General features: G+C 50.3%; 7 protein-coding genes and 3 non-coding genes across 10 annotated transcripts; 4 read left to right on the top strand and 6 right to left on the bottom strand.

Annotated features, from left to right (window-relative positions):
- Positions 1-744: 744 nt before the first annotated feature.
- On the bottom strand, positions 745-4362 carry BDW70DRAFT_154905 (RNA-binding ribosome biosynthesis protein MAK21; the record flags this gene model as incomplete). Its single annotated transcript, XM_073739939.1, has 4 exons — positions 745-1641; positions 1695-3344; positions 3393-3443; positions 3631-4362. The coding sequence occupies 4 exons, from the start codon at positions 4360-4362 to the stop codon at positions 745-747; spliced, it is 3330 nt and encodes a 1109-aa protein (XP_073601023.1).
- Positions 4363-4563: 201 nt separating this feature from the next.
- On the top strand, positions 4564-7035 carry BDW70DRAFT_1562 (putative proline--tRNA ligase AIM10). The gene is made up of 7 exons (XM_073740155.1): positions 4564-4741; positions 4792-4870; positions 4918-4961; positions 5008-5098; positions 5149-5228; positions 5289-5418; positions 5465-7035. The coding sequence occupies exons 1-7, from the start codon at positions 4640-4642 to the stop codon at positions 6808-6810; spliced, it is 1872 nt and encodes a 623-aa protein (XP_073601022.1). The 5' UTR covers positions 4564-4639; the 3' UTR covers positions 6811-7035.
- Positions 7036-7198: 163 nt separating this feature from the next.
- On the top strand, positions 7199-8267 carry BDW70DRAFT_1548 (nucleotide triphosphate diphosphatase NUDT15). Its single transcript, XM_073739924.1, has 3 exons — positions 7199-7446; positions 7538-8058; positions 8112-8267. The coding sequence occupies exons 1-2, from the start codon at positions 7344-7346 to the stop codon at positions 7924-7926; spliced, it is 492 nt and encodes a 163-aa protein (XP_073601021.1). The 5' UTR covers positions 7199-7343; the 3' UTR covers positions 7927-8058; positions 8112-8267.
- A 1035-nt stretch (positions 8268-9302) lies between these two features.
- Positions 9303-9374, top strand: BDW70DRAFT_t20. The gene has a single exon. It is a non-coding gene; the product is annotated as a tRNA-Trp (tRNA).
- Positions 9375-10858: 1484 nt separating this feature from the next.
- Positions 10859-10930, bottom strand: BDW70DRAFT_t4. The gene has a single exon. It is a non-coding gene; the product is annotated as a tRNA-Trp (tRNA).
- An 857-nt stretch (positions 10931-11787) lies between these two features.
- On the bottom strand, positions 11788-11859 carry BDW70DRAFT_t3. The gene has a single exon. It is a non-coding gene; the product is annotated as a tRNA-Trp (tRNA).
- An 86-nt stretch (positions 11860-11945) lies between these two features.
- BDW70DRAFT_165488 (cytochrome P450) lies at positions 11946-14449 on the bottom strand (the record flags this gene model as incomplete). The annotated part of the gene is made up of 7 exons (XM_073741760.1): positions 11946-12612; positions 12718-13174; positions 13252-13641; positions 13716-13914; positions 13977-14010; positions 14079-14170; positions 14224-14449. 7 exons carry the CDS (start codon positions 14447-14449, stop codon positions 12472-12474), a joined length of 1539 nt encoding a protein of 512 aa, XP_073601020.1. The 3' UTR covers positions 11946-12471.
- A 536-nt stretch (positions 14450-14985) lies between these two features.
- On the top strand, positions 14986-16560 carry BDW70DRAFT_154901 (uncharacterized protein; the record flags this gene model as incomplete). The annotated part of the gene is made up of 7 exons (XM_073739938.1): positions 14986-15069; positions 15123-15177; positions 15322-15494; positions 15563-15599; positions 15659-15726; positions 15778-16160; positions 16395-16560. 7 exons carry the CDS (start codon positions 14986-14988, stop codon positions 16558-16560), a joined length of 966 nt encoding a protein of 321 aa, XP_073601019.1.
- Positions 16561-17902: 1342 nt separating this feature from the next.
- On the bottom strand, positions 17903-19188 carry BDW70DRAFT_1486 (class I SAM-dependent methyltransferase). Its single transcript, XM_073738887.1, has 4 exons — positions 18914-19188; positions 18744-18851; positions 18256-18687; positions 17903-18188 (listed from the first exon to the last, which is right to left on the bottom strand). The coding sequence occupies exons 1-4, from the start codon at positions 18987-18989 to the stop codon at positions 18019-18021; spliced, it is 786 nt and encodes a 261-aa protein (XP_073601018.1). The 5' UTR covers positions 18990-19188; the 3' UTR covers positions 17903-18018.
- A 2241-nt stretch (positions 19189-21429) lies between these two features.
- Positions 21430-22063, bottom strand: BDW70DRAFT_125586 (Dabb family protein). Its single transcript, XM_073734904.1, has 3 exons — positions 21905-22063; positions 21745-21855; positions 21430-21681 (listed from the first exon to the last, which is right to left on the bottom strand). Exons 1-3 carry the CDS (start codon positions 21968-21970, stop codon positions 21526-21528), a joined length of 333 nt encoding a protein of 110 aa, XP_073601017.1. The 5' UTR covers positions 21971-22063; the 3' UTR covers positions 21430-21525.
- Between the last annotated feature and the right edge of the window lie 1068 nt (positions 22064-23131).

Here is a 23131-nt window from a genome sequence, read left to right as displayed (position 1 = left end):
AGTCAGCGATGAGCCGCCCGATGGCGACAGTCGTGGGACGTCTGGGACGTCATGACGTGCTGAGCCAGACTCAGTCTCGATGACCAGGAAGGCTAAGTGGGTAAAAGAAATGATCGCATTCGCGAACTGAGTCTGCATTTGGGGGTTGCATGGACGCGCTGAGGTGAGAGTGTAACCCGGCGCCGCTCAGGGCCCGCCGGCGGATTCCTCCGACCCGCTTCCGTCCATGGTCCAGGTGCTTGCAGCAGGCTCTGGCGACTCTGGCTGGGTTGTCACAGACGGTCGGTCTACGATGGTTCAATCTTTGCGATCGTGTAAATTTTTCTCTATTTATCGTAGATTTGGTTATTGATAGCTTGCAGATGTCAGGATATATTAAATATGCCGAACCCATAAGCTTTATGGTGTCTTATCGTTCTAAAATCGCGCCATAGTGGAATCCCACTTCACAATAGGCATGACGTAATTGGCGCCCCCAACGGGCCTGCAAGTGGAGGGATTTAGGAGTCTAAACGTGCGTGCCACTTCCCCACGTCTCTAAGCTAATCTCAACTTTGATCGATTCCGCGTGGGAGCCTACCATGGGCATGCACCAAGAAGCAAGGGGTCATAAGGAGTTATACCACGGTCATGTCATATCAGGCAACAGATCAGACGGATAATACGCAGAAATACTGGATACTGAGAATATGTGCCTCATCATTATTATATGCAGGGCAGAAATAGAGTAAATACAGCAAGCTCTTACATCCCCTCGTCCTCTCCAGCAAGCAGGGCCGCATAATCGTCGACCGACGCGAATGTCGGCAGGTGTTTGAGCTTGCGCCTCTTCTTCCGCCCGGCCTTGTCGTCTTCCTTGGGGAGTTCCACTCCTCCCAGCTCGACATCGGACGGCAAGTCCTCGTCGCTGTCGACGAAGGCCTCCTCGTCTGAAACGTCCATGTCAAAGGCCTCTTCATCCTCGAGGTCCTCGTCCTTAGAAGTTCGGCTCTTAGCCTTGGCTGCCTTGGCCTTAGCCGGAGCGTCTTCCTCTTCGACGTCCTCCATTTCTTCATCAGATTCATCGTTGAAGATAACCTCGTCATCGTCGCCCTCATCGTCGGATTTGTCGTAAGCCGACTCGAGGTCATCCAGATCCAAGTCATCATCGCTATCACCTGGGCCTTCAACCTCCGGCCTTGAATCAACAAGTGCCTTCCAGATTTCAGACTCCTGGTCGCTGAGGTCGTCGTCATCCACATCGCCCTCTTCATCCCGCTCGACCGGGTCTTTGCTCTTCTTCCTCTTCTGGGCCTTCTCCTTGTCCTTGCCAAGTCGGCTAAAGTACTCGTGGAAGAAGACATCCTCCGCCGCAACGTCTTCGGCTTTCTTCTTCCAGAATGCCTCCGAGTTGAGCGGTAGTTGCCGACTGTGCTGACTGGTAGTGACCAACCTGTCCTTTGCCTCGCTGCCAGCAAGTGGCTGCATAAGAGAAGAGCCGCGCGTAGAAGCCGTCGCCTTTGGCGTTCTGTAGACAAAGCGATCGAGGAAGTGTGTCAATGTGTGCAGAGTCATGTCGGGCTTTCCGCTCATCGGCTGGTGCTCCAGTAGATGAGCCGCATTGACTGATACGGAGGGGTGGAAATGAGATAGGTAAGGGAGCTATAAAATGTGAGCATGCGGCTAGTCTGTAGATGGATAAAACAAGAACTTACTATTTCCCAGAGACATGCTTTGTCGGCGTTACTGTGCTCCGGATCTCTTTTACGGGGGTCGTAGCGGTTGGAAGGTTTGGGTTTCTCTTCGGGCACTGGTGCCGGCTCTTGGACATCATCTTCATCAGGAACGTCCCTGAATACTTCCTCCTCATCACTTTCATTGTCTTCCGGCTGATCATAAAGAGATTGCAGACTGATGAAGGTCTTCTCCAGCTCACGGATCAGATAGAAAACACCGCAAATGAAAGCAGGCTGATGCAGTCCAAGAACCTGGACAATGCGCTTCACAAATGCTTTGATTCGCCGGGCATTCACGTCGTTCTTGAGGGCCTTAAATAACAGGTTGAGATACATGGACTGCTTCGAAGAGGTAGCAACCCGAGGGTCAAGTAGGGATTCGTAGAGAGTTCGGTAGAAACGGTCGCTGGATACTTGATGAGTTGATGTCAGCTGCTGGATAAGCATGAGTGCTTGGATGCTTGTGTTGAAATTTGATGAGTGCGTGATGCGGAAGAGGGTCTCGATGTGCTTCGAAAGCCTCTCGGTATTTGAGCTAGTGAATGGATAAGCTCGGTTGACACCGGTCAAAACCGCCGATATCAGCTTGTCCTGCATCTCCTCATTCTGCGTCTCAGCATTGTTCTTGTCCTTCCCGCCTCGTTTCTTGCCCTTTCCATGCTTATTGTCACACTTGGGTTTGATAGGTTTCTTAGGCTTAAGCAAAACCACAAAGAGAGAGAAGTAGATATCGAGCAACTGAACTCCAACTTGCTCTTCCTTGGCGCTCAATACGGTTTGATTCAAGGTTATGATGGAGTAGTACTTAGCGTGCTGGCTCTGACCCGGTCGGAAAAGAACTTCCTCAACCGCCTTGATGATGGTTGGCTTCATGAGCGGGTGAGATTGTTCAAGTTGCAGGAGTAGGTATGACGCCCGAGACGCAATCTTCTTAGATGTGTCGCCGAGCTTGTTGACAAGCAGTCGCAGGAGGTTGGCCTCCTGCTCTGGTTTCTCCTTAAGCAGCTCAAAGACGTAGCTGACCGCTCTGGAACGAGAGAACTCAATCTCATCATTGCACCACACCTCCAGAATCTTCAGCACCTCGAAATACTGGTCCTTTAGGAAGTGCTCGTACGCCCAGAAAATCAGGTGGCTGTTTTTGAGACCGCCAGGGAGGGGGGCGCCTTCAGTCCACTTGCTACCGGCACCTTGGAACGCAGCAATAAGGGCTGGCTGATTCGCGAACGAACGAAGTCGGCGGTCACTTGGCAGCAATGTACCCTGCGCAAACATATCCTTCAGTGAGCGAAGAACTTCGACCGCCTGGGCACGGCTGCGCTTCTTTCCAAGCGCGACTAAGTTCTCCAATGATTTTGTGTTGTGCAAAGGCGATTCTTGTACGGCCAGCGTCAAAGCCGAGATTTTGTCACTGAGGGTCCCGGTCGTCATAATGGTGCTGTAGAACTTGTACGAGGAGGATGCCGAGGCCTGTTGAGCCTCTGCGTACATCTTGTTTTCTTTCTCGAGTAGCGATATGGCATAGGTGTGCACGCGGTCGACTAAATAGCGTGGAAGGCCGGTAGCAGCTTGCTTGGTCGAAATGGCAGGGAGGGTAGTCATGTACCAATCTGATCGAGGTAAGACGAGCTAGAGTTCAGTCAGCAGGTAATTGCTAAATATGGTCGATGCACCCACAAGTTTCGAGAACTCTTTCGGATATATGACTTCCGGTGCTGTTTCCCTGACCTGTCAATTCACGTTAGTCACACTCCCTCACTTTGAGAAAACAATGACATTGTAAGATAAATAGTGTCTCCATCAGGCAATTGGTGATTCTTGTCTCATGGCCGTAAAGGCTCTGAAGTAGCAAATACGTAGGATATGCAAACATCATTTGAACAACGCAATAACCAAGCAGGAAACTAGAACGTACCTCTTTCATTGCCAGTTGATTGACTTGTTGAGAAGTCTCAACTTCAGATTCGTCATCTGGGCTGGACTGTTCTTCAGCGGACTCGGCCTCATCCGCCGCTTCTGCCTCTCCATCTTCGTCTCCATCTTCATCCTCATCCTCTTCGTCCTCCACCTCTTCTACCTCGTCATCTGCCAGGTCATCCGGGACAACCTGACCTGCAGCCGCAAGAATACTTGATAGCTCTTTTCTCAGGTCTTCGGCGGATCCTTGCGATTTCTTGGAGGGCTTTGCGTCCTCGACTTCCGACTCCGAATCGACACCCGCAAGCAAATCAAAGTCCTCCTCGGTACCTCCGAGAGCCAAGATTTCTTGTCGCAGGGTATCATTGTCATCAATTTTATCCGGCTTAGATTTCTCGCTGTCCTTGTTCTCAATCACATCACCGTTGCGATCCCGTTTCTTGCCCTTGACGTTCCTGTCGGAATGGGATTTGGACTTCGAATCGGACTTCGTTGCACCACCCTTGGCATTATTCGTATCGCCAGTAGGAGCCGTCTTCGACTTATTGTTCTTCGACTTCTGTTTCGCAGCGCCGTCCTTTAGCCTCTGTTCGATCTTTTGGCGGAGACCCGCAAAGGCACTCTCTTCCAGCTGGGAAAGGGCACCGTCGGTTGATGGCCTGGTGGCTGTGTCATTCTTCACGGGAACTGAATTAGCCCCAGTCGACTGCTTTCCTTTGCCTTTAGCCATGACCGAAACCTTGGCTTTACGGCTGTTGATGTTCGGCTCTATCAACGGCTGCCTTTTTTCTCTCCTCAACTTTTTTTTCTGCCGCCCGAAAGTGTCCGCCTAGGCTATCGGACTAACGTGGTACCGGATGCCGACCGCATTTCGCGAAGCCCCGGCTCTCTCGAGTTCATTTACTAAGGTAAACGAAGAGTAACAAGCATCTGTTCAGGCTTTCCTGATTTCCCTCCCGAGAAAAGGTTTCTTTTTAGTTTGGGAGTCATAGGACCATAAGGAATTGATGATATCCGGGTTTCGCCCGGCTGCGGGCCGGTTTCTGAGCCGTTCCCGAACGTATACATGGAATTTGCGAGTATATCAGGTATCTAGATGTGATTATCATGTACGTTTCTTTTCTCAAGCGTCTCCTACGTCCCACTAATCAAGAGATAGACAGATGGCCGAAGTCGAGCATCTAACGTTTGGATGCCGACGAAACATATCTCGAAAATGACTGAAGATGGCCAAATAGGTAACATATCTAACCTGTCATCCTGAGAATCTAGCTAATGATCAAAGGAGATGTGAACGACTTGCTTATTAAGGGAGGCTTTTACCGGAAGGTGCGCCCAGACTAGCCAGAAAAGTGAGCAGCGCTGACAACCGTAGGCTTACGCGGGCATTTTCCACATGTTGCCCTTAGGGTTGCGGGTACAGGAAAAGTTGGAGCGCCTTATTGATCGGCACATGCAGTCATTAGGTGAATACTTACTGCTTTACCCTGCTGTTACAGAGTCTAACTATTCACAGGCGCCTCGAAGGTTTCGTTGTCTTCAATCTCGTCACAGGAGCTCTGGGAGAAATCCGGGCGACTTAAGGACAATTCAGAAGTAAGATGCGCCTTAAATGGTTCGTCACTGTTACTAACAACGGCTAACAACGGCTACTAGTACTTCGGCTTCCTCGATAGGAAAGAGGCTCGGTTTCTACTTGCGCCAACACACGAGGAAGAAATCACTACTCTAGTGGGAAGCAGCGCCCACTCGTACAAACTCTTGCCAATTCGGCTGTATCAGATCTGTGAGTTGAGGTTAGTAGATCTGTAGCGCCATGGCTAATCGAGTAGCGAGGAAATATAGAGATGAACCCCGACCGCGACAAGGCCTTCTCCGTGGTCGAGAATTCATCATGAAGGATCTCTACACTTTCGATGATAACGTGGAGAATGCACTGCAAACGTATGAGTCAGTGAAGAGTGCCTACACAAGGCTCTTCAACGAATTGAAAATCCCGTACTTAACAGCCGCTGCAGATTCGGGCAACATGGGTGGGAACATGAGTCATGAGTTCCACTTCATTAGCTCGAAAGGCGAAGACACGCTCATCAGCTGCAATCACTGTGATAGTGTGTATAATGAGGAGCTTACTGATGGAATAGCCCCTAGCTCCCCGCATAGTGAGCAGGCGGGCTCAGCTCCCGGGTTCGATCTGGAGGGAAAGCCCGCTGCGGCCAGCGCAAGGGTTTCTACCGGCGTCTGGACAGCTATTTCGAAGGATAAGAGAACTCTAATTCGTGCCTGGTACCCGAAATTCACGGTCCCGGAGGGCAGTACCAAGCCGGTGACCAGGGAGGTGAATGCACACGCCGTCAAAGCTATTGTCAGCGCTGCAGGCTATGATCTCGACGCTAGCATAGAGAACCCTGTGCTCCAATGGACTGCCCACATAAAATCCGCCAAGGCAGACCGCGAGAGTTCCACAGAGCGTCCACAAGTGCTAGACGTGTACGACTCCCACGTGCACGCCTACAATAGGCCACCGCTAAAGATTCTGGAGGAAGCGGGCTGCGTCATCGAAGACATAGAGTGTCTGCGACTCGACAGTTTTCCCAAGACAAACCGCAAGCTGAGCCTTACCAGAGTCCAGGATGGGGATCAATGCCCAAAGTGCACGCAGGGCGTGCTCAAAACTCAAACCACCGTTGAATTGGGCCACACATTTCACCTGGGCACGCGGTACAGCGAGGTTCTAAAGGCCCGCATCGTGAACAGAGAAAATGACAGGGTACCAATGCAAATGGGCTGCCACGGTATTGGGGTCTCGCGAATGATCACCGCGGTCGCCGACTCTCTTGCGGACGCTAAGGGCCTCAACTGGCCAAAGATCATAGCGCCATGGGAAGTTGTCGTCGTCCCAGCGCCAGGTAACCAAGAGGATGCCTTGGGCGTCTACGATCTGCTAGTTTCCGATAAAGCCTCGCCGATCGATGTGCTCCTTGATGACCGCGACAAGACAACGGGCTGGAAGCTGGGAGACGCAGACCTCATCGGGTATCCGGTGATCGTTGTTGTGGGCAATGGCTGGAAGACGAATCGCATCCTAGAGGTCCAATGCCGGCGCTTAGGGATCCGTCAGGATGTGCCAGAAGGAGAATTGCTGCCCTTTGTGCAGTCGTTATTAGCACAGCTGTAACAGCTGTATGTCTTCCAGCGTCTCAGCCACACTTTTATACTATTCAGCCACACCTCCCCTGTACTATATGTCAACAATCATGTATATTTTTGCACTATCCTATAGGCTCTAGCCACACAAGGCAGACTCTCCAGTAAGCTAGACTGTCAGGTGCTATTCAGTTGGCGCCCTCGAGCAGCCCCACCCTAACCTGGGCCCTGCGCTTTCTAGCTCCGCGGCTTGAACCAATCACAAACAACCGTTTGCACACAAAAAAGCGCAGTCCCTGTACAGCCCCCAAGTTAGGAAACAAACGAGGACAAAAGAGCCTTGCTATAATGCTTTCTTATAGAATGATCAAAGAATTTTAGATTTACATATATATACTCCTCCACTATCGTGCCTATACGAACTTTTCTCATCTCCACTCGATATCATTTTCAGGCTTCTTTTCGAATTTCGAGGCCTCTTCGCTCCGACAATAATCCTAGCTAATCCACACTCAACGCAAAACAACTTTGACTTATACCTCCCATACTTGTCCAGCAGCGAAAATGCCCACGAAGGCAAAATCTGTTCGCGTTGGTGTCGCCGTTTTCGCCCTCAACCCCGAAAACAAGTTCATCCTGGGCAAGAGGATCGGCTCTCATGGCGCAGGTGAATCCCCCTCAGCCACTTACCTCCTTCCATAAAGTCAATATCGAGACAAAGTATGAATAATGCATGAATAATGCTAACAAATAGATAGACACATGGGGCCTCCCCGGCGGACACCTCGAATTCGGCGAGTCCTGGGAAGAGTGCGCGGCTCGCGAATTAATAGAAGAAACGGGGGTACATGTCGATAAGGACTCAGTTCAGTACCTTACCGCGACAAACGATGTCTTTGAGAAGGACGGGAAGCACTACGTTACTATTTTTGTGGGGGTAAGAGTCGATGGAGGCCAGGAGCCTGAGATCAAAGAGCAACTCAAATGCGCGGAGTGGAGGTGGGTGAGCTGGGAAGAGCTCGCTGATGACCGGAAAAAGCAGGTCGAAGCTGATCAGGCGAAAAAGGAAACAGAGGGGAAGAAGTTGTTTGTGCCGCTGTTGAGTCTGTTTGAGCAGAGATGCGGTTTTCAGCCTGTTTTGAACTGAGGGAATGAAGTGAGAAGGCGGGTTGACTTACTAGATGCGTAATGCCACCTACTATGATGGTATGAAGAATGGATGGATAACGAAACAAACTAACGAACAGGACTATGACGAAGCTAGAGGCAATTGGAAGCAGTACGTGATCTTATGTTGTGACTATGGGCAGGACTGAATGTTTCGTTTTTTAGAAAGTACAATATACGACCTGTTTATTTCTAAAGGAGGGGGTTCTGAGCGAGTTTGTCTTCATGCTATGAAGATATCAAGTGTTGAAGGGTTCGAAACCTCTGATCCATTGATCTATCTTGGCGGTTAGCTACAAAAGGCATATTGTGGTTCACGTGACCAGCTAGCTATCAGCTCCCGGCTATGATATCCCCGACATCAAGTACCCGTAGCAAGATTTTGGGGTAGTCCCTCACCTCAGCCAAAACCGTTCACCGTGGGATTCGCAATATGGCTTAGACATAAACAGGACACCCAATAGCTGCAAGTACACCGTTTAGCACCTTATCAACCCCTGACCTGGCAAGAGGCGGCAGTGGCGATGATGAATATCCCTTCAAGGAGCTCTTTCACCAGTGGTATGAGGATATGGCTTGCAACTCCGAGAACGCTTTGTCCCAGAAGAGATGACTCATCCAGCCCCGCGTTGGGTACACTGTATCTTTCTTGTAGGTGAGAGAGAGACTCACTGCATGAATATATGCATATCGGCAACGTTGTCTGGCGTTGAACGTTTTGGCAAAAAAAGGTGCTGCAGCTCCACTCGATACTCATTCCCCGAGCCCAGTCTATTCGCTCTTGGTTTCGCGGTGCTCTAGATTACGCCGTAGTATTGGCTTAATTAATGGAGCTGTAGGACCCTTGCCTCACCTCATCTCAAATCCTACTCGGCTTGCGCCAAGAGATGCGGAGTGAATGAAAAATGGTTCGTAGTATACCCGGTTGCTCCATTGCCTATGGGTTGACGGTGACAGAAGCAAGGATTTTGGCGAAGAATAGGCGGCTATAGAAACTTCTACGGGACTCAGAGAGCCGCAGTTCTCGCTGTTACTAATGGAAGTCGACGGCCATCAAGACCCAAAGGCGATGTCAGGGACATGTTGCGGAATTTAAAGTTCTCGGGCCCTAACAGCGGTTCTAACTATGTCGTCTGTAGAAGGGACAGGAGGCTCCGGTCTGAGACCCACTCTACGGAGGTGCGCTGAATATTCATTAGTCGTTTCTTTGTTCTATACTACTAAAGGATGGCTAAAGGCTGAAGGGTTAACCAGGATTTGGGGTGAGTGAGTGCGTCAATTCTCAGTCAGTTGTATATTGTTCCTAAGAAGGCTCGGGGTTGTAAAGCAAAATACTAAAGCCTCCCCACATCCAATGGGGCTGTGGCGCAACGGTAGCGCGTGTGACTCCAGATCACAAGGTTATCCGTTCGAATCGGGTCAGCCTCAGTATTTTTTTCCCTTTAGATTTCATCATCGATGTGCAGACCACCAATACAACCTCCCGACCGTTTGCCGCTGAGCAACCCATATGCGAAGTGAATGGGATGCTCCCGCTGGCCTGGTCTATATATCCATTGGAACAGAACTGCGAGCGGTACCTAGCTTGGTCTATCAACTACCTGTTTGCCCCTGGAACTGAAGGCTCGCTGGATAATTTCTCCCGCTAAAGTATGCCAGTCGGCGAGTTATGAAATACAAAGCTTGAAAGGCGCCTTCATCAGGTCAGTGACCGGGCAATTTGACTTCAAGAAAGAACAGGAGCAGAATTCCAAATCATCCAAATGGCGTGAGGACACTTCCATATTGTAGACTAGCAATCGTAAGTGCTACTCGAACATTGTGTGCCAGCTAACACCATGCCCATCAGACATGTCATGGAAATGCCACCGGAACATCCCCAAACTCGGTCACCAATTAACACAGGACACCATGTCCCCTGTCCACATCTTCGACAAGGACGATCTCAGCTGCAGCATATGTCTTCAAAAAAATCGCAACGTCCGTCTTGTAGCCTCCTACCATAGCCTCAAGCCTGCATGGGAAACCTTCGTCATGCTATACATTGGCAGCATCACGAAGAACTGCAGACTGTCTGCCGCATCTAGATCCGAAAGTCGGCTACTACGTTGGCACATACCCTATCCAGCGCGCAATGGACAGTCAGCAGCAGCGGTGATCCCACAAATCTATCTGTACCGAGGAGCCAGGTGCATCGTTGAAGAGCCCATCCCATGCAGACGGGGTAATTTTATCGTTGGGAACGACCAGCAGTTGAAGAATGCCTGGGTGGGCTCTCGGTCCCATATAATCGGCAACCACGTGCATACGCCTGCATAGTCCCTCAGGCGGCGCTTGCTGCATAAGTTGTTATCTGGAAGTGGACTCCAAACCACGTCCAGAAACTACTTCCACCCTACTTTGCATCATTGGCGACGCTGCTTCGAGCCGTCTGCATACCCAGAGGCAATGGCGTGGCCTTCTTACTCTCGACACATAGCTCGACACATTGAAATCTGGCGACTGGTTCGACCCCTGGAGGAGGTTCCCGGTGCTAAACTGGTAGTACACCTCCAATCCGGTCTGCGTGTTTGAGTATATTTTGTGACGTACCGACAGTTCCTCCCACATCTTTCCATATTATATAACAACGGACCAAAAGCGAGACGCCCTCACACCGACAGGAACTGCCTGCGACCACTGGCTCACCTCGCCTCAACACCTTCCTATCATCGCTGGACTCGCCTTGGAAGTTGAGGCAGCTTCTCCTCCGGCCCCATTCCAGGTGGTTTCTACAGCATTACGCACAATATGATTTACGCAGTTTCTGCAAAAAGCGACAGTAGCGCACGAATAGTACCGCACGAAGGTTACTCCTCCTACCAGACCCAACGACCATTCCTATAGTTTGGTTTGGAAATAAGAAAAAATTTTGAGGCTGACCCGATTCGAACGGATAACCTTGTGATCTGGAGTCACACGCGCTACCGTTGCGCCACAGCCCCGATTGGTGACATAATCCTTGCTAATAAAAACTTATCAAGCTCAATCTCCTCTGGCTATTTGACACATTTACATGTCTTTTGCAGTCGCATGGTGGCTTGTGGCTTGACGAGATCGTTGGAGGGCTATAACCCAGTGAATGATTTGTGCTAATTTTTTTCAAGATGCTTGGTTAGAAACCCACACGCTGTTGTCTCGCTTGTTGTACACAGTCCGTGGCCAAAGTTTATATAATGATCTGGCTTGATAGTATGGGCGGAGCAAGAGTCTAGCAACGCCCAATCCATGGCACACTTGATAGACGAACATTGAGCACATTTTCTTTTCAATGACGGATTAACCCTAGCCCAGACCGCGGTGCCGACCTCGGAATATACCAAGCCAAACCATGCGACAGGGACCCTGATCAGATGGGAAGATCCATTTGACGACTACATATAAGGAGACTGCCAGGGTAAGACGCGACAATACAATATGGGAAAGAAGGTCTAAATAGTTATGCGGGCTGGCAAATAACCATAAGTTTAGGCACCTCTCGGTCAAAGCGTGTTTTCTAAGCCTCTTCACCCATTCTCATGTATCCGTACCTCTTTCCAATCCTGTCCAATTTGATCAGAGCATCCCAACTCATCGCAAGAGTTTTGCATATTATTTTGAAGCGCGCTGGTAACCATAATCAGTCAAGCGGCACTAAGCGCTTTGCTTCGAGTCTAGAGTGGATGGCCGACCCTCCGGCTTGAGATTTTGAACATAACCGCGTGTGCCCAAACAAGAGCATATAAATGATGAAAGTGTATAACTAAACAGCCATTCGTACCAAAAGAAAAAAGAAAGCCGGTAGACATAAAGAAGAAAAATTTGAGGCTGACCCGATTCGAACGGATAACCTTGTGATCTGGAGTCACACGCGCTACCGTTGCGCCACAGCCCCAAAGGATGATAAAACTTAGATTTTAAGCACCTAAGAGCTAAGGAGTCATATGTATACTCTCCACGGGCACGTCGTCTACATGAGGGGGAGAATCGCGCATTTATTCAATCTCCAAAGGAAGGCTGAGGCGGCAGAAAAGATCGCTGCTTCTCCAGCAGCAATTGGGACGGCCTGGAGAGACTATCTATCCTGAATGCTTCTAACACACAATCCTAGCTATCATTCAGAAGCCAAATAAGACAGGCTGGTATGGCCCTTGGACTTGTGTCAACACGAGAACTTTGACCGGACATGTCGGTCCTGTCACACCCTCTGACAATTATGCCGAGCGCTTGATTTATTAGGCGATCCATGTGCCCGGGGTAGGTATGGGATATATCCAGAGTGTCTTAACGGGTGAAAGATGGGCAGCTAGATGCCCGGGTACGTGTAGACTCATGTCTTGCGGAGGTGCTCAGACCTGGGAGAGAGCGCGGACGCTCAATGACACCGGAGTATTGTTTCTAGAAGGACTCTTTTACGGTGGTATGCAGAATATATACCCACCATTTGATGATGGCATTTTCCCCGGTCATATAACATTGTCAACCAACTGATATTCATCAACGATTATCAGCGCCGACGAACATTGACCTCGATAGCGACTGGCTTATGCAACCAGTACGAGGTGGTCTGCATCTCCTTAGTCGCAAGTTCGAAGGAGAACTCCTTCATGAGCTGCGGAATAGCTTTGTAGATCTCACACATTGATATCTGAGCAGGCATACGTCAGCCATTACCTTTCCATATCCCTACAAGTCCAATCTACCAACAGCCTCGTACCAAAGAATGAAAGGGACAGGAGAAAAGAACACTCACATTCTTTCCCAGACAAGTCCTGGGCCCCATCCCAAACTGCATAATACACCCATCCATCGCACTCTCCTCATCTGCGTTGGCCTCGATCCACCGCTCGGGCCTAAACAAATCCGCATCATCCCCGTAAACACTCTTATCAAAATGAATTACAGCGGGGTTTACTCCAATTTGCACATTCCCGGGAATATAGCACCCCCCAATTGAACAGCCTTGGGCCGGTGCATGGCGCGGGAATGAGACGCCTGTGATCGGGTGCATGCGCATCCCCTCTTTTACGCAGGCGACGAGGTACGGCAGTTTAACGGCTTCGGTGTACGCGATGTGCGGGGTGCTTAATCGGCCTGAGGACGCAGCGGCGTCGATCTCGGCTTGGAGCTTCGTGTAGACGCGAGGTGTGCGGAGAATATGGTAGAATATGCCCGAGAGCGTTAGGGCTGTGGTTTCGCTGCCGGCAAAACTGTTGCGTTATCTGTTAGAACGGTATTTCTGGTATCCTCATGGAGAGCGTATGACGGTATTCCCAGGATGGCTTACAATCCACCGAAAGATTCCATCTTGACATCACGAATCTCAAAGTCTACTTCCTTTCCGCGCTTGTGCATGATATCCAGCAATTTCCCAAGGATATCAGCACGCTGTGGCTTAGAGGCATCGTTACTCTCCAACGCCGCAACACGTCCCTTGAGCATCTCATTCGTGGCATTGGTGAGATTATCCAGCGCTTTGAGGGCTCGCCGAACCTTCGGAAACATGATCCCCGTCAGCATAAACAGGCCGCGGGCATAGGTGGGCATATTCCCAGCCAGGAACTGCACAGGGATCAGATCATCTGTCGCGTCAATGTACCCTAGGTGATCGCCGCCGGCTTGAAGGAAGCCAAACATTTTGCTAAAGTACAGCTCACCGATTACGTCGTATGCGTACCTAATACGCAAATTAGCGTTCTTGTTCCCACACCATAAATGTCAGCAGTATAGCATGGGTAGGGGGTGCCTTACATCCTTGTCCAAATCCACAAGTCAAACGACTCCTTGCGGTCCGAGATCTCGCCTAGCTTCTCAAGCCACACGTCAATGCATTTCTCAATGTACTTTTCCGATTGCAAAACACTAGTCATGGTGTACACGTTGCTGACGATGCGCCGGCGGTCGCCGTGCTGCTTGCCGCCCTCTGAGGAGAAGTGGTCTGGGAACCGTGCTGCGCATTATTAGCTACTGCTCTAGGTGCCATGAATGGGCTTGTCAGGGCTTGAAGCGTACCCCATCGTGGCCTGAAGGCCAGATAGAAGTCAGTCTGCCCGAGTTGTCAGTATACAAGGTGCGTTCCTGCTCTACAGCGGACAGCGCGCCCACCGCGCCCACCTTGGTCGTGGAAGATTTGACACCGTAGAGCGTCTTAATCGCTTCGGGGTCGCTGGTGATGAGTTCATTCGGAGCGATACGAACCACGGCACCTACAGTTCATCAGCATTTGTAAACTATTTTTGGGCGCACGGAGTAGGTCTACCATATTCCGCGTGTAGCTTTCGCTGCCTCTTCTCAGCGTCCCCGGGGAGCACATGGAGAACTGTCCAGAACCTTGTAACAGACGCCCAGAAGGGCCCTGGGAATCTAGCCAGAGGATGAAATGTTCGCGTGTAGATTATCCAGACAACCCAGTAGGTGATGATCCCGACTAGGGCGCCCTGAACGAGCAGGGGTCTCTCTGGGGGCCTCGGCCAGATGGCGTCCATTCTGCCCTGATTGCAGTTCCGCTTGCGTAGCTCTTCGGCCGCAAGGAAAATTTCCTGCGGGCGCACAGCCTCTCTTAAGATCACAGTTTTTGGGCGGACCTAGGGCATGCCGCACAGACTCCGATGCAGTGGGGATCATTCTGTGGGCGCACCAGTCCACGAACCTCGCCTAGAGGTCTAGAGCTTGGGGGTAGAACAAATAATTTGTGGTTGATTACATTTCTCGGTGCGCTTAAATCAATATAAAACCGCCGTCTTGGAACGGCCCGAGACCGGGGCTTGGTAGCACGCTAAAGAGCTATCCTTGTCAATTCGCCCTGTTTCCACCAACAAGATCCAACAGGTATTTCATAAAAGTGAATCCTCTGCACCGTGGACGAACTAACAGGGAGTTGGAAATTATGCTGAAGGTGCTGTGTAGTGGTGCGTGTTGGGTAAGAGTATCCATGGGATTGACAAGCGAGGGTCGTCCAAGGGTCTTTTTGTCTGTCCCATCCCCGAACTCTTGATTTCTTGAAGGATAATGATCTTTCACGATGAGATGGGCTAGCAATTGGAGCCTTTTGGCTCATGCTTTACTGGCAACTGAAGTTGTTTCTCAGCAGATGCCACAATGCGCGGTAAGCTGGATCTCCGCCAGTCTGATCGCAAGTGTTAATTTAACACTTTCCAGGCAACCTGCTTGGAAATCGCACTCACAGACTCGTCCTGCGCCCCACCGACACCCAGTATATATGCTCTGCCTCAGCATTGCAGGGGGAACATCAGCGACTGCATCGTCATGACATGCACGGTTAAAAGAAGCATTGAGTAAGAGCCTCTCCGGCAGGGCAGATCGGCGCCGCCTCCTTGGTCATCGCTGACCTGTGTAGCCTCACAGAATTCGTCAAACACAAAGTGCGGCGTCGAGCCCCGCGACATCTCCCACATCACACCGACTGTTACGAGTGTTTTTATGAGCCTCGCGATCCTAGCGACGATAGCGCGGTGTGTCGAGTCGCGTCACCGCTACGGACAAGAAGATATCTTCGCTATCTTAGCTATGGTATGCCGTCTGCGTGGATCAATACCGGTGGGTGAAGACTGAGGTAAAAAAATATGGAAAAAAAACAGGTCTTCGCGGTTCCGATGGCAGCCATTGAGTATCCCAGTACGTCAAGATTTATTCCATCTTTGGTAGCAAAACCAACAGTATACTAACGTCCTTAGTGGCGAAAGATGGTTATGGGAAGGATATCTGGACACTCCCCTTTGACAATCTCACGCGCATCGTCAAGGTACGTCACTTAACTCCATGCCCAAGGTTATGGATTCGATTAATTGGCAAGTTCACCTATCTGCTCCAAATCCTCTATATCCCCGCCCTCGCGTGTACCAAGATGGCCTTTCTCTGTCTATATCTGCGTATCTTCCCAAGCACCGGCATCCGACGAGCGATCTGGGTGCTCATCGACATCAACACTCTCTACCTAGTAGCATATGTTCTTGGAACCTCGCTCAACTGTATACCCGTCTCATACGTCTGGACGAAATGGCACCGGGAAACAGAAGGGTCATGTCTGAACTTCAACGCCTTCGGGATCGCGAATGCGACGACAAATATCGCGCTTGATCTCGCGGTTATAGGGCTTCCGCTGCATAAGATCGCGGGCCTCTCGGTGAGCGTGTCGAGGAAGATCATGCTCTTGTCTATGTTTGGGCTGGGATTATTGTACGCTTCTCCTGCTAAGGCTTGACTCTCAGCCTCCCATATCCTAACCAGGGGCCAACCTTCCGGCCGCTAACCAAGCCCGAGCGCAGTGTAACAGTTGTCAGCATTCTGCGACTGAGAGTCGTCATAACCTACGCGACAACGACGAATGCTACGTCTATACCTACCTCCCACCTGACAAATGATTTCCATATTAAACACCTTCTCTAATTGACCACTTTACAGATGACACAGTCTCGACTCCTACTGGTCGATTATCGAATGCTTTACGGGGATAATTTGCGTCAACATGCCACCCGTGCGCCGTGTCTACCGCAAGGTAGCCCACCTCTGCTTGGGCACGCCGCAGTCGGACAAGGAAGAGTATCAGCCAAATGGTGACACCCAGGGTCCCCTGTGAGATCAAAGAAGAGGAAGCCGCCGCTCGAATTGTCGATTCTGAAGACAGTTGAGACTGCCGTGCGGCGCGATGAGGACACGGAAACGGATACGGAAGAGTTGGTTCGCAAGCGTCAGCAGCGATAGTGGATAGAGGTATATACAGACTTCCACCGGCATTGAAATATATCGATACAGTTCTTAAACAGAATAGGCCCAAGCTCAATCCTCGACGATGCACTTCGCAGATGTACAGCGATGTAGATAGCCGCCCCCTAACCCCGCCAACATGGATGGGCTTATGTGGGAAATGCAATTGCGTTTAAGTCCTGACCCTGTATCTGACTGATTCGCGACAGCGAAGACGAGTTTATCTTAGTATCAAATAATGCTTGTTCTCTCGAGCACCTCCCCGGTTCTTGGAAGTGACAAAACAATCAATGATGAGCGAGGGCGAGCCACATATTGGAGGATCGTCGCCTTGGCGTAGGTCATCGGGAGATCTCCGATCCCGATATGACCGGGATACCGACCGCCGACCGAGTCTCGGCGCGGGCTACTTTTGTTGTTGGTTTGTTTCTGCAATGAGTGACCGGTTCAATGGACCGCAGTTCTCCAGGGTTCTGTCTCTCAGACCGTCCCAAAATACACTTAATGCTGCTCGTTTACAGGTTGGCAAATTCAAGCAAGTCCGTCTTAGGCTCATTCACTCTGGACAGGATCCATGGCGCTGTCGCTGACTCCGCTGCTACTGCTACAACTGTGATGGTGGCGGGCTTGAATGGCTTGGAGACGCACGGGGAAAATGGTAATCTCTTGATCAGTTATTCCAAGATGTCTTCTAACAAGCTTGAGGATGTCTGGGGACGGCGACATTAAGAAGCATTCAAGTTCGCGGCCGAAGTGACCCGAGCAGTGATGGAGAATTATTGGACAAGACCGGACAGCAATTCGAGTAAGACGATGCAGCGACTATCAGGATATGCACATGGAGGAACCCTGGCCCCGAGTCAAGGCCCTTGCTGGTTGGTGCAGTTCAGGTTGGCTTGCTTTGCATCTTGCGAGTCCCATGACGCGAAGACAGACGGTCGCCTGAGCTGGCCCGTTGATGCCTACGGGAATGCCGGGCCGGGCCGGTCATTGTTGTTGGTAACTACAAAGGAAAAGCTGCTACTAGGGCGCTGGAAGAGCAGTTTAGGGGTCAAGATGTGGCAGTTGAATTTAGATGACCCTTCAATGAGAAGCTAGACCTGGTGTTCCGTGTCAGAGGAGGGGGCTTCCCTTGGCCCCGTACGATCCCAAGACCATGTAATCGCAGACTGTGAAGGGGTACGCGGAATACCAGAACGGCAGAGAGTTTGGCGTCCTGACTTCGTTCGCCTAAAAAGGGCTGCTGGAGATGAAACGTACGCAGGTAGTTGCCACTTCGCAAAATGCGAGATGAGGACGAGGAACTTGCTCTACTCAAGGCTAGGCCTAATCATGCTTTCTTGACAAGCACACCCTGAATCCGAGGCAGAAGACTAGCCGGTTCTTCCGGTTCCTCTATATCGCCTGGGTTCTCCCACTGTCCACTGTGCAGAATATCGGCCTTTACCCTCCGGGTTAAGTGGCATCCGACAAATGTGCTCCAGGCGGGATTTGTGAGTACTTATGAATATCAGCCGGTCTTATCTTCATTCCTATGCCCATGTTCCTAGAAAGGAGAACCACATACCTTGCGCTGCACCCGTCAACCGGTGTCTACTCTCTCCATGTTCCCAGAAAATAAACTTTCCTCCAGGCTTCAATAACTTCCACACCTCCTTCATGACTTTTTTCGGATCCTTGACCGCACAGAGAACCTGGATGCAAAGCACAACGTCCAGACTCCCCTCGCTTATTCCCTCAACTCTCAAGACATCGCTATCTTCAACCCCGCAAAGGATTAGCTTATACTTATCTGATAAACCATGTTTCCGTAACTTAGCATCAATGTCTTCTTTAAAGTGGCTATTAGGTTCAACGCCGTAGATAAATTTGATATCAGTGGTGTCAAACCGGTGAATCTGGTTACCGGGTCCTGGGCCCAGTTCGAGAACGAGACCGCTGGCGGCATGGACAAGCGAGGGAACGACAGTAGTGTCTTCGAATGCAATAAATCCGGATGCTTTGTGAATGATGTCAGTCTGTGTAAGAAGAAACAAGGTGAGAGTTATAGGTTACAGGTTAAATTGAGCAACTTCGCCAACGCTGCGTCGCGGACCTTGTGTAGGTGCCTAAATGCTGAGAACCCATCGCGACAGAGTGCAATTACGAGGGCTTCCCAGTGGACTGGAGGGATGGATATGTGGCTTAGTCGAGTCGGAGGGTGGCAGCGGGCTGACAGGGCTTACGGCAGATGGACATCCAGATCATGCTCCATGGGCGAAGGAAGGAAGCAAGACGGCCTGGCCTTGGGCTTGGGGGCATTGTTGCCACGTGAATGTAGAGATAGCTTTGATGAAATAAGATGGAGGGGGGTGCTGGTCTATCTCGTTTAAAGGGATGGCCAGATATTATTTTGGTGGTTGGCGAGAGAAAAGAGTTAGGATGTTGGGCGGCATTGATATCAGTTTATACCAGTTTTGCCCTAGCCTGCTGTCACGGGGTATGCAATCACAAAGGCAATCCTTGTCATGTAAATGCGCATGTACGGCTTAGGGCTTACGGGGCGCGGCACAGGGTTATAAATCAGAAGCGTTATGGCGCAATCCTGTGGCCCGCTGGCACCTTTCGTGCTATGCTGCCCTACTCTAAGATCCATCCCCAGATTCACCCGTCGGTCTGTCTTGGGACTATAGGTAAGCCTAACCTCGCTTGCAATATCTCAGGCAAAATCCACTCAATCGAGTTTGACGGGCTGGCCAACAGATTGTGGGCACCGCAAGAGACGGGGCGAGCACTCTTTCTGTACTATCCGCCGCACTTGAGATTGCACTGCCGGAAGTACAACATTGGCTGATGGGGTTCTGTCAATGTAACTTCGTTAGATGGGTGACTTTAGCCTCCAAGTCTGGGAAACTTACTAGATGCTAGAAGTCGGATTAGGAGAACAAAGGCCGCTGATCAATTGTAGGTACGCCGATGACATCGAGCTCTCCCATACAACTCTGCATGCTTTTTAGGCATCAACTATGCCAGCCCTTTCCAGACTTTGCCACCATATTGGAACATCCATTTTTTTAGTCGGCTTTTCACGACTGCCAGAGTTTCCCAGGCCGAACGAAGGCATCTTCCTGCTACAGCTGATAATGGCCACTGCCAAGCCCTAAGCCCTAACGGCTAACGGCTACTGAGTTTAAACCATCCCCAATCATACGAGTCCCCATTGCACTCAATAGTCAATCTAAGTACCTCGGCAGTAGCGACGTTTTCTAGGCCTCTTGCTTGAGGGTGGTCCTGACGAAGCATTCGCCTTTCAGATTCGAAAACCCCACCGGGCTTTGACGAGGAGACTAGCTTGCAATCTCTCATGTGATTAGAAGCTCGTACTTTTAAGAATATCTCAAGATATATTATACCGTGATTAAACACTGGCAATTCATGAGAGTATAAGGCAGAGAAGCGTGGACGGCGTACGTCGTTCCGTGGTAGAATTTAGTGAGACTTCCAGGGACGCCCCGTGTCCATTTGTGCACCTAAATGGGTTTCCACGTAAGTCATCAGGTAGAGAGAAAGCTGCAATGATGACCTCCGAAGTATATTTGGCGGCAAAAAGCTTTGCTCATCCTTGTTCAGCAGAAGACCGTCAGGGCTGCAAAATGAGCTGGCGTATTCTCCCCTTGGCACAGTAAGAGCTGGTGCAGAGCATCAAACTCACCATGGCCTTCGGATATGGGCGCTCAAAGAGGTACAGTGCGCGGCAGTCTGGCACTACGATGCAAAACAGGGCAATGTGCGGTTGGGTTCTTTGAAGTATGGGCAGATTGTCGTAATCATGTATAAATCGTCCGCTTCGTCAGACCATCAGCAGTTTGGCCCTGTGAGTCGGTAAGAAATTTCCATTAATGTCCACCATCAGTTTTGGGTATGAACTCTCAACCATCAGCGTTGGTACAACATCCATGTTCAAGCTCGCTATCGGATGATAGATCCTGTGCTATCATCCTTCTTGAGCAATGAATTAACCATGAAATTATCCAAGATTGTCTTTTCTGGTCTTGAACGCGCCGTTTACCTCAAGGACAATCGCGAATTCGTTCGCTTGATTATCTCATCGATCAGGTCTTGTCAGGGGAATTATTGAGGGAGTGCTAAAAGAAGGAGTTGAATCCGATTAGCCTGGGGATCTGTAATGTCAATTAGAGATTTCTCGTGCCTATAGACCTACTCACCAGAGACCAAGCACTTAAGGGTTCGGAACGAACCACAGACCGCAAGTTGTACATGTTTGGTAAAAACACGTTGCTCTGCAAAGGCTGTCGAGTCTGCTGCTGAGGTTGCTGAAACGGTTCCTGAAGCTGCTGCTGAGGTGGCTAATGTTATTTCTAGGGTCACGTCTGCACCGAAATCCTGGCGTAGACATCAAAAGTCCATGAACACGGCACTTAGTATCAGCCTTCGTTGGCGCAAGGCAGATGATCCAAAGTGCTGAAGGGTAGTGGCAAAGAATTCATGCTCACAACCCTAGGCACAACGGAGCTGCGTAATAGACGCAAGTGCGTTCATGCTCCATAGGAAACAATCTGAACTGGGCAAAATTGGGGTAAAGGAAGAAGGTCGAGAGCGTCAGTTGTCGGCGCAGCGTTGACGAGACAAACAATCTGAAGGCGCAAAATTCGTCAAAACACTCCGTTATAACAGTACACAAAGAATACACCGCTCTGGCTGACTTCAGTTATGGCGGGAACCAGACTAAATACTTTCTCTACGGATAATGAAGGGCTCGCGTGGGCAGAGGATGGGCTCCAAAGGGCAATCATTATATTCAAAAACTAAGCACCAAAAAGCAGCTCGTTCAATCCATTCAAAACACACCGTTAGTGAAGTCGACGACCTGCGCCTTCTCAATTACGTCCTTCAGACTGCCCACAAATTCCAGATGCGCAGGGTCCTTCTCGAGATAATAAGCCCTGTCCTCTTCATTGGCAAATTCAACCACAAAGGCGTGCGTGATACCGTTCTTCTTTCGTCAGCGTAGCGTTCTCGATGGAATGGACAAAGTAATGGGGTGCCGAACGCGTACCTGCATCCCTTCGGGCGAGTTATCTATCCCACCGGACAAGGAAAGAATATACGGCTTCTGGGAGACAGGGTGGATGCATTTGTCTTTGAGGCACAGCATCCGCGAACACAGCTATCGAGTGTGAGAATCGATCCTGGGTCGGTGGAGATGGTTGGCTTACGTCGTTGACGGTTTCGGCGCTGAGGCCCTGCTTGACTTGGAACATAACAATGTGCGTGATGGGCATATTGGCGGTTGGATTCAGTGTATGAATACAATGTGGAAAGAGGAAGTCGTTTGATTTCAACGTCGAGGTTGACGTTATTGCTGCATGATGTCGTGGTGGGGTTGTGAGCTGGCAGGCACAAAAGTGGGGTGCTTGGACTTTATCAACACAGCTCCCATCAACCTACACCTACAGCGCTGTTCTTGTTCCCTTAATCTAGACATACATATCTTCTAGTTGATTATCAGCATCTCTCTATCTCCGCAGTTCCAGCACATTCTTCGCTTCACCAACAAGCCAGCCTTATCTCCGAGATGCCCCTCAGCCACGAGCTTCCGCACATACTCCATTAAATCCTGGCAATTCGGCGCCTAACATTGAGACAGAACCGCAGCTTACCAGCTCGCAGTTCGATGCGCCTCCAGTGGGTTAAGAGGGGCTCAGGCTGCGCTCTGGGAGTGGCACCAGACAACCACCTCCAGACGATCGCTGTCCGAGCGAGGACGGATCGATATGCTGATCAGGACTAGATACCATGCTACCAGCTCGACATACGGTCTCTCTGGCAGATTTATAACGGTCAATGGACGAAAGAAACGTCGTCGATCGAAGTTCCGACTCGCAGGTATTCAAGAATCATTGGTCATGCCCAAGTTGTCATACAGGGTGCCCTCAGCGGCCATACGGAAGATACATACTCATTACAGAATCCCTACAACGAGCTTTGCAAAGTCTAATGTGGCAGTTGTAGCGGCTTAGGAGGCTACCTAACATGCTATAGCCGTCGTATCTGCCATGTGTGCTTCATCCGGGAGTCAGCGTACCTGCTAACGATGGCATAAAGGACGCTTTGTCGCAACATCGAAGCCTTACCTTCTTGTAGTGCACTCTAGTAATTACTCGTGCACTAAGTTTTGGTATCATCGACTATGGGTCTTAGTCGACTGTGCCTTTGTTCTCCAAGCAGGGATTTCTGATGAAGATGTTCAGATGACCGAGACAGATGAAAACCAAATCCTCATGATTGTAACCCGTCTCCTCTTATGAGTGCTGCACGCGAGCCGACCTCGCGTTAGGTAGGCGTGGAATGGAGAGTCCATTGTTTGGCCTGCAAGTACCGTGATCTTCCAGAATGCTTCCAACGAGCCGAGTATCGCACCGGAAATGTTAGAGGAGCACGAG

Source organism: Aspergillus foveolatus (genome assembly GCF_047715535.1).
Source record: "Aspergillus foveolatus strain CBS 279.81 unplaced genomic scaffold BDW70scaffold_1, whole genome shotgun sequence".
Classification (NCBI taxonomy): Eukaryota; Fungi; Ascomycota; class Eurotiomycetes; order Eurotiales; family Aspergillaceae; genus Aspergillus; species Aspergillus foveolatus.
Note: the sequence above shows the minus strand (reverse complement) of the source record. Positions and strands in the feature narration are given on the sequence as shown.